Genomic DNA, 10,242 nt, shown 5'->3' on the forward strand with positions numbered 1-10,242 from the left:
CATTGAATCAGCAGGTATTTACTTTGCATACTCTGATGGGTCTGACTACTACGGCGGAACATAAGCTCTTGTCTTCGGCCCTAAAGATGACAAAATATGCTTGACATAGAACGATACCCTGTCACTGTCTACAGAGTAGAGAAGCTGCACTAAGCTTTTGCAACTTTGTGCAGTTCAACTACTACCCAATTGATTAACATAGCCAGCCTCACCTGGATACAGTGAGAAACACCTGCTCTATAACTGTTGCAAGACATCTTACAAATAAGAGTTTCATAAATGTAACAGCTAAAGAAAAGACAAAGGAATAAGTAACACAGTAAGAATGGGTTTCTGGCAGATGGTCAGTCATTAGATCCATGTGTAGAACTGCTCTCACAAGCTGTGGTCTAAGTACAATCATCTAGCTTTTACACTGCCGGAAAAGTGTCGATTAGCAACAAAGACAGCCCAGTATTAAATTATTTGGGGTATTAGATCAGCTAAATATAGTTGGACTTCTATATATAATAATGAATTTCTGTGTCTGCAATTTTGATTAAGAATTTCACGTGTTTCAGTGATTTTTAAGTATTTCTCTAACAAATTTTAAGTGCTGAAACGATCAAAACCTAGTGCTGAACAAAACTGTAAGAAGATTCTGTGGATAGATGCTTAACTATCCTGTGATTGGCCTGTCAGCATATTGGGCTTGGCTTGGTAGAGGAGGAAGAGTGTTGCCAATGACTTACCATGCATGATCCTTTCTGATTTGACTGTATTCTCAATGTCCATTTTCTCAGAAAATTATTGTATCAATTTTGGGTTCAAGCTCTAGCCAGAAAAGATGAAAGGCTTATATAACGAGGCATTTCTTCCAGATGCCTTTATTGTCGTTCTCAGAGGGTGGAACAGCACTTCTCAACCTGTGGGTCGAGACCCCTTGGGGGGGGTCACATATCAGATATTTCCATTACAATTCGTAACAGCAGCAAAATTGCTGTTATAAAGTAGCAACAGAATAATTTTATGGTTGGGTCACCGTAACAACATATTGTCACCACACTGGTATCAAAAGGCATTAGGAAAGTTGAGAGCCACCGCCGTAGAAGAGATTCTTAAACTGTAGGAAAAGGAAGTGATCCTTCCAAAGAGCCATCTCCTGTTCTGTGATGATGACCCATTACTAGTTTTAGCAGTAGGACTTTCCAGTTCCACCCAGCCTTCTCATGGCACTCTGCCAGACCAGCCGCTGGCATAAGAGAAGCAGACACTGCACTCGGGATGACTGAATGACAGTCTCTCTTTCCCCTGAATGACATCGTTTTCATTTCAGTTTTCAAAGCAACAACTTCAATCTCATTACACTCAGAAAGAGTAGACATATTCAAAATGTAAATGAGTGTGCATGGCAGTTCTTTGAACTCTAAGTACAGTCATTACATGGTAAAGAGGTGTTGTTAACTCTTACCTGATGAAATGGGAAGTCAGCAATATGGGGAACTTCCATATAATTCTTTGTTTTGTTCTCCATTGTCCTTTTATCCTTATATTCCTTCTAAAGATAACTACTACTACAAATTTCCCCTTAGTCTTTCTATTTAAATAAAAGAGGTAGGATCTTGTAAAAACAATATCACATTTTTTGCTGTACTTCATAATGAGAGTGAGCAGTTAAGATGGGAAACCTCAGTATTTAATACTGTTTTCCAAACTTGGTTATCAGATCCCAAGTTGCTTCCATGATTGAAGAGAGTAAGTATAATATGTAGTCAAATAGACAAAAAAAAAAAAAAAAAAAAAAAAAAAAAAAAAAATACTAGCTAAGCCGGTATGTTTTTTAAAGCGTAGGACTCGTGTGCATTGCATGGCAGCATATCACTAACGTTTGCTTGAACAAGCTCTCCTGGTATCGTCAGGCCTGTGGACTGTTTTCACTACACTTAGATGTGAATCCTCACAAAGACACAGGCTCTCAACAGCTACCACTTACAAACGCAATGCTGGTTTGTTTTTGTTTTTGTTTTTTGGCAGCTTATAGTTCATCTTCCTGGTTATATTTGTGACGTTCGTAAGACTGTACTAGTACGCAAAAGATGAACCTATATAACGTATTTAGAGTTTGAAACAGTAGAATTGTGTGCATTTTAGAAAAATATATGGTAACTCGTGGCACTTTGAAAAAGGAATGTGCAATTATAATGGTTTATACCACTTTGATGTTTTTTTTAACCCTAGAAGTACTCTCACTAGGCTTTAGAGTCAAAACCAAACCCAGTCCAAAAAGTAGTGCTTTGTTCCTCCCGTTGGCTCCTGTTTGACTGGTGATGTGGAGTGAGTCCCACAGATCATCCCCCACACTGAGTTTTCTTATGTCCTGACCTCAACACCTTCAAAGAACACTTTGAGTCAGTCCAGGGATGATCAGGAAAAACCATGACCATCTACTCTTGCACTGATTTAAATATAAGCAATTTTCTTGTCAAAATACTTTTTAGGAAAATATTCAAACATTTTAAGTACTGTTTATTCATTTAAAATAGTTTGGTAGATATCTAGGTAGTCATAATTTATCCTAAAATCTAGATTATTTTCCCACACAACTAAGTACATAATTGTACTTAAAACATACCCATATCCCCGCAAGACAAATAAGACATACAGTAAATGGATTTCTGTATGGGTATGGTTCCCATATAGATAAACTTATGTTCGGTCACAGGCATTTTACTGTGATATGCCAGTGTGTTGTGAGCACAGTGGGTAGAAATGCTATCATTAGAAGTTGGCATCAATACAAAATTACACATAAATTTACTGTGATAGAAGGCATCTCGATGCCTGTATCTGAATAATTTACCATTGGTTTCTCCTGCCTTCCCTACTTAAGGCTGCACAGTCATTTTCAATGAAGGAAAATAGAATCTATGAACAAAGAAGGTTTTTTTTTTAATGGCCCCATTTGGCACACTTTTGGAAAATCCCCCGAGTCTTTTTGAAGTTCATTGGCCACTTACAACTTCTGAGTCTTACTTATAAATCACAGCATTTAAAAATCACACATTTCCCCTGCCCTTCAAAATATTCAGAATTGATGCAAACTCATAACTTGTAACTTCTAATGATTAAAACTTGCTGTGTATACTGAAAGATTAAATGACATAAGAGCTACAAAAGATTGGTAATTAATAATGTAACCCCATAGACTATCAAACTTCTGGTAGTTCTGGGTTTCTTGTAAAGCCTTAAAATATTTTAGTGAAAAAAAATTACCTAAAAAAAAGAAGGCACTTTATTATCTGGAGCTAACTATTTATCTGTGTAGAATTTGTCTAAAAAAATCCCTTAAAGTATTCTTTATCCTTTTATAAATCTATCCTATTATACATTTTTCTAAAGCCACGTAGAATATAAAGTGATAAAGCAAACTATTTTAATTTAACAGAAAATCATGTTACATAGTATAAACAATGAATAATACAGAAATGAAAATAGAAAAGAGTATATGTGAAAATGATTTTAAAAAGTGTCTAAGTTAACATGTAGTCATTTGAAATTTCCATGTAAAATTTAAAGACTCTCAGTGAAGAAAATTTTAGACAGCTTTTATGTGTTAATTCTTATTTTTAATTATCTCTACTTTGTCTTGAAATAATTATCAAATAAAAGGGCAATCAGAACTATTTCCCTAGCCTATCACACCTTGGTTTTGTTTCAGCTGAACTCTGTTAATGAAACCATAGAGCTTAAGAAGTCATTTTGCTTCTTCTTTCCTCCAGTCATCCAGACTTAGTGACTTAGCAGATTTAAAGCATTCCTGTAGACATGCTGGTATATATATGCTCCCTCTTAGAGAAATCGGTAGTTGATTTATACAATATATTTAATCAGCAGAAAAAAAACCATACAATGGTTTTTTTACCCTTGCATGTTGATCCTTTCCATCTTCCAACGTAAAAATGATAGGCTAATACGTTCCAATTTTGTCTGTGAGCAGTATACCTAAACAGTTTAAAAAAATGTTTTCCATGTTGTTATTTATTTTTAACTCTTTCTACACTTTAGCCCTTTTTCTCTCTCTACTTTTAAGAATTTTAATAAATGTAAATGTTTCCTAGACAGAGTCATTATTTCATGATATAGAAAAGAGTCAAGTTTATCAGGTCTTTCCTTACCAAGGAAAGGCTAAAAACAATTTTTTTTTTTTTGTCAACTGTTTGGTTTCTGTCTTTGTTTTCTTTTTAAAATGAGATATATTAACCCAAAGGTGTGTTGACGTCAAGGCATGAACAATCGTAAATGTAGACCTACTGAGTATTTTGTGATGCTGAATAACAGGCTTTTCTCAACCTCTGTGATGCTAAGTATTTTCCTTAGAACGTTTGTTTAATGTTAGATTGTTGTTCTGAAAGATGTTGGTCCTAGTGGGATTTTTAAAAACTTGGAAAACAAACGCATGTATTACAAGTATAGCAATGGTGAATTGTAACCTTACCATACAGTACTGATACTCTACTTTCAAACATGTTTCACTGTTAGACATAGACGACATAACATTGCTGCTGTACTGTTACTGAGTACTCTTTCCTAAAGGACCCTGTTATCACTACTCCAGATTTGATGTGGGGCAGACACATGATTGACTCCTGTGTCTGCGTAGACACTCCCAGGTATATTCTTCTCTTGGTGAGTAAAATTATATTTCCATGACATCAGTACATTGAGATCCGAATATACCTGTATCAATGCTAATTGCACATTTCTTATACAGTTACCTTCATTTGCCAAAATTGGCCTAGGCTAAAACTGGAGGGTTTGTTACATGTTTTCTGCCAGAAAGGTTTTCAGTTATATTAGCAGTGGGTTTGTACTGTGCAAATAGTGAGACTCCCTTTCAAATTTCTTATCTGCTAAATTTAAATTAATATTTTTTCTTTAGCTCACAAATTACCCTAAATCCAGAGAGAATCTCAACCTTTTTCCCTGTTGTCAGACCAAGCATAAGGAACAGCCCTATGACACTACAAAGACAGTTGAGGAATAAGGAATGAGTCCCTTTTGTTACACTCCAGAATAAAGGCATTTGGTGAAAGAAATGAACCGAAGTTCATCATGAGCGCAAGGCTTCTGTACTTGGCATTCCTGCATGGAAGGGAAAACAGGTATGGACGCCATTGGCATCATTTTCACACTGGCCTAATGTGGAAAGCCCCCTACCACACTGGAGGACTTCTGGACTCAGTCTGGTTTGCTGGGGGCAGGGGCGGGGGGGGGGGCTGTTTCTTTAACTCTTAAGCCTTTCATTTTCCAAATAGCTATTTGCCAGTATTGAAGGAGAAGATATGTAGACTTGAAAATACTTTCTTAAGAGATCATGTAACTATATAACTCTGAATTTAAATTTTGAGGAGGGGGGATCAGTTCAATCTGCTGCCTCGTATAAGAAACATGTTTTTTTTTTTAAATCTGTAACTGCTTTAGTGTTAACAGGGTACAAGGTGGTTTTGTCCTGTATTGTATTTCAAAGGTTCTCATCGGTTGTGACTGTATTGTACTGTATGAAAAGAAGTCAGAACTTGCCTTGTATTGTTTATAATGGACCATAACTCATACTAATTCAGTTTTCATGTTCCAAATTTTTCAGTGATGCATGTTCACAGTTAGGTCCTAAAATCCTGTGGTGCTAATTCCTCCATAATCCAATGGTGCTTTTTGTGGATGCTAACTGCACACATGCTGAACAAAGCTTGAAATTCAAAAGTTCCCTCCCTTCCTCTGTTTATATGAAGTAAAATAAAATAACTTGAATTTGTCTCAAAGTATCACTGACAATCTAATAAACTGGTTTATATGTGTCATTAGTTTGGATTCTTATTTTTCAGAAGTCAACTCAGTCATGCTGGACCCAGAATGCTGATCTTACATGTGTTTATTTCATTATTCATTTGTGCCTGCAAATTTATGTTGTTTCAAGGAATTTAAATCCAATTGGTCTAACTTACAAAACCCTGTTTAGAATGAACCCATAAAACCAAGCCCTGTCAGACCTAAAATTAAGTATGTTGAAAAGACCAAACATGTGCCAGGATGGTCCCTTTGTCTGTTTTAGTAGTTTATTGATAACTGACCATTGGATTGAGCCAAAAGAAAACATTTGCAGGAAAGCAAGTATGCCTTCTAAATCTTTATTTCATTCCAGACAACACTAACAAGACTCACTCCTCCAGAGCCACCCTTAAAGTTAGAGTTGTGGGATTGAAACGCAGGTTGGCAGCAGAGCTCCTAACTAGCGTGCACGGAGCTTTGGGTTCAATTTCTGCAATGCAAAAGTCAGAAGGAACATTACATTCTTCAAGTATGAAAATCAGGACAGAAATAATCCAATTACAAGTTCCCAGAACAAACTGACATCATCTATCAAAACAAATGATAGAGAAATGCATGGTGATGGTCTCGTGAGATGTTTAAGCCTTGCCAGCTATACCGAGAACTGTCGTATAAGGGAAGCTGCTGATAATCTCCATGAAATCAGAACGTTCCTCCCCAGCCAGAGATAAACTTAATACTAAAGCCATGTGTGTATTTGCATCCTAATCTTGTAGCTTTCCTAACCACTGGGGATATTAAATTTTGAAAAGAAGGGGAAAAGAGGAAGCAAATTACTCAAGCTCCTCCGTCAACAGTCATTGACATCAAATATAAAGGACTCAAGTCTGCCTGCCTAGCCAGTGGGTCTGGCGACTGAGAGGACATTCCTGTATCACTGGGGTCCCTGTTATACATTAATTTCATCTCAAATAGCTATTGAATCTCATCTGGCTTCTGACATCACAAACTAAAACTTGGAGAATGGAGTCAGATGCATACCCCTCTGGCTCTTGAATAAATGCAGTGTTCCTAAATCCCAGCCCTCCCCAGAGGTGTTTCTGCCACGTGGCACCTGTTTTACAACAGCATTCCAATTGCCACAAAATAATTCCACATTACTTTAATGAATGAAGGAAGGGTAAGTAAACACAGGAATGTTTAAGAGAATCTTTATTTCTGGCAATATCTGTCAACATGAAAGTTAATTCTACAAGAGAGAGTAGGAGAATACATTTCTTGCTTTTGTGAAGGAAATAAGTTTTTCATATGAAAATATTTCCAACCTTAATTCTGTATCCAACTAGATTGTGTTAATAATGTTCACTACAATATTTATACCATCAAAAGACTAAAAATGTTGTCTTTTGGGGTACTCTAACTTAGTGAGACCATTCCTCAAAATACACGGGTGTTGCTCAGTAATAGAGCATTTGCCTGCTACAGATAAGGCCCTGGGCTCAATCCTCAGAACCTCAAAAAAATTAATTGAGATAAATGAAACATCTGTCTTAAATTGGAAAAGAAATGAAGGCTATCTAAGTAAAACCTTGATTCAAAGATGTAAAAGTTGTACATCTATCTATGTGTTTCGACAATATTTTTGGAAATTGTCTTTTCTGATCCTAAAATAATAATTTCATTATAGAAAGCTCAAGATTTTTTTTCCTCTTCTATGTCCTTGAAGGGAAGCATTTTCTAAAGAAATTCAAATGTTGTCCATTAAGGAAAATCTTTTTATTAAAATTTTAACACTGAAAGTCCAGGCTCACTCATCTTTGGAAATTAATTTGTCACATCACGAGTTGTTTTGAGTCTGAAAATAGACAGTAATTTTAAGAAACAATCAGAATGAACCTCTGGAGTTCATTTCAAATGTGTTCCCCTGTGTTCATTCTCTGCTGAAACAGTGATTTAGATTCACAGTTAGAACTAATGCTGTCTTCCTTGTTCTCTATTTTACCCTTGGAAAGAGGAAGTAGGTTTACTAAAAAAAAAAATGAGTGGTACTTCATCGGGCTGAACAGAGTGCACAGTGCAGTGAGCTCAACACTACACATAATTATTTACAAATTGATATCTTGTACTCTGTGAATGGAAGACGAAGCTTACACTTTTTAACAATACATAATGTTCGATGTCATAAAAGACTTAACAAAAGACATGCAATGAACAATGACTTCTGAATGTGGAAGGATGGGCTCCAAGCCTTGTGTATTTAGAAACTCAGTTTTGTTAGTTCACTCTGAATGAATTCATAACAAAGTCCCTCTAAACAAGGTAAGAAAGAAACTATTTTTCAGCGCCAGATAATCCAGTGGAGAAATGAAGTAATTTACAACCAAAAAAAAAAAAAAAAAAAAAAAACCAGTGTTACTCTTGGGGAGTTGAAAGAAGCTATATCTACAACACAGACTTTGAGTTTTGCTTTTCTTTTTGTAAATTATTTCATAAGCCTTATTATTTTTTAATTTTAGAAATTACTTTTTAAAGGAAAGGAATAAGTTCTAGAGAGACTAGATTACCTTAGTCAACTGGTCACCATGTTCTTTCTTCGGTAGGGGATTCCACTCAAATATGATGGCTGTCAGGATGTTCCTTGGTACATAGAAAGACAGACGAGGGAGAAGGAGTAATACTCATGAGTCGCATCTTGTCATGATGTCTCCATGAGGCAAACCTCCCAAGAAAGAAGCTCACAACAGCTCATCAGAACACTAAAGAATCCTTACGCTTTGATTTTTTTTTTTTTCTAGATTCCATTGGCTGTGCATCTTTCAGTGTGGGGCTATTACAGCTTGTAGAATTCAGCCACATTAACTTCTTACATTCAGTGTCACTTTAGGATCATTAATGATCTGATACAGTTTATCGCCATCATCAAGCATTATTATTGCTCGTAAATAATCGCACATTGTTTATAGCCTTTCATGCAGTTGCTATTCATTAAGCATCAACATTAATCATTCACTATTATTAATCAATCATTCACCACCATTATAAAAGTTCTACATATAGTAGGTCTCTAATCATGCCCACCCACCACCCCCCTCTTATTTGTTTCCTAAGTTTGACTGTGGGTTTGGTATTTCTGACAGGGTCTCATTTATCTCGGGCTGCTTTAATTCACTATGTAGACAGGATTGACCTTGAACTTCTGACCTTACCATTCACCTAAGTGTAGACATGCAGCAGGATACCTAGTTTTATATAATGCTGGGGATTGGATCCAGGACTTCACGCACACTTAGCAGTCACCCTGCCCAAACTGAACCACATCCCAGCTCCTTGTTTTGTTAAAACAGGATCCCAGTCTTAGCTAGCCTGGTACTCAGCAGGTAGCTCAGGGTGATCTCAAACTCACAACAGTCCTGCCTCAGCTTCCACAGTTAAGGAATTATAGACATACACTACCACACTTGTACCATTCCCTTCATGACGGAGATTTGTGGAGCATTTCAATTCAGCAGTAGTGACCAGTGAATGATCAAGACCCTGTTCATGCCCTCACTGTGGTTCTTCCCAGTAGACCACAGTACCTTACAGTGGACCAGATAAAGGCTAGACTACTTCTTGACACCTCTCCTGGCAGCCCCTGTTCATTGGCCACACTCAGCATGGAAGGTTGGCATATTTGCCATTCTTTCTTAGACACCCACCAGCACATGTCCAAACCATCTGTGTCAGTCCAGATAATCCAAGAGACAGATGCCAAGATGAGATTCTTTATTAAGGGAAGTGCCAGCAAGAATGAACTACCGGAAAAGCCATCAGACCATAAATCAGGTCTTCTCCTATGAAGTAAAAACACGGGGCAGGGGGAAAGGATGACAGGCATGAGTAATGTATTAAACTGCAGTGCAGCTCTATGCAAATTTCATGGAGGCTGGTGGGAAGAGTTTAAGGCAAAGATGCCCTTTAGAAAAGGCCAGCATCTCGCAGGTACAGCAATCTCCAGCATCACTGTCACAGTAAATCATTTCTCGTCTAAGGGGAAGCACGTTCCAGTGCCAACATGATGACAGCCGGGTCGGTGGGTCATTTACATAGAGCTGCAGATCTGGACAATGCAAACAAGAGCCTGTGGTTGGCATGAAAGTCCATCCCTCAGATTTCCTTCTATAGATTGCATGATTGAACCCCGAGCTGTTTCTGCATTCTGGGAGGCTGGCTTCTGGGTGGCATCATATTTGGATTGCAGGCCGAGACCACCCACCTCTTTGGCCATGAGGCAAATTGCCTTAAAAGGATGCCTGTCTCTGCCACGATGCTCCTGTTCATGTGCTTGTCGTGCCAATTCTGAGATAAGCAATGGTGGTGGTAGTGAGGTCAGCTGGCCAAGACCCATCGTCTACTTGGTTGTTCAGTGCCTCTTCAAGATAATTGTTAGTACATGAC

The 10,242-nt window shown here is 37.4% G+C and overlaps 1 protein-coding gene across 4 annotated transcripts in view; it reads left to right on the forward strand.

The window, feature by feature from the left end:
* Nucleotides 1-5,840, forward strand: part of Purg (purine rich element binding protein G) — a 30,778-nt gene extending 24,938 nt beyond the window's left edge. For all 4 annotated transcript variants that reach the window (XM_076914010.1, XM_076914012.1, XM_076914011.1 and 1 more), the window contains one exon: nt 4,919-5,840. Coding sequence is in view for 2 of the 4 variants with exons in the window: in XM_076914011.1 (XP_076770126.1) it covers nt 4,919-5,023 (105 nt within the window). In the remaining 2 variants the exon portion in view is untranslated. The remainder of the gene's footprint in view (nt 1-4,918) is intronic.
* The last annotated feature ends 4,402 nt before the right edge of the window (nt 5,841-10,242 follow it).

Source organism: Arvicanthis niloticus, chromosome 16 (genome assembly GCF_011762505.2).
Source record: "Arvicanthis niloticus isolate mArvNil1 chromosome 16, mArvNil1.pat.X, whole genome shotgun sequence".
NCBI classification, from domain to species: domain Eukaryota; kingdom Metazoa; phylum Chordata; class Mammalia; order Rodentia; family Muridae; genus Arvicanthis; species Arvicanthis niloticus.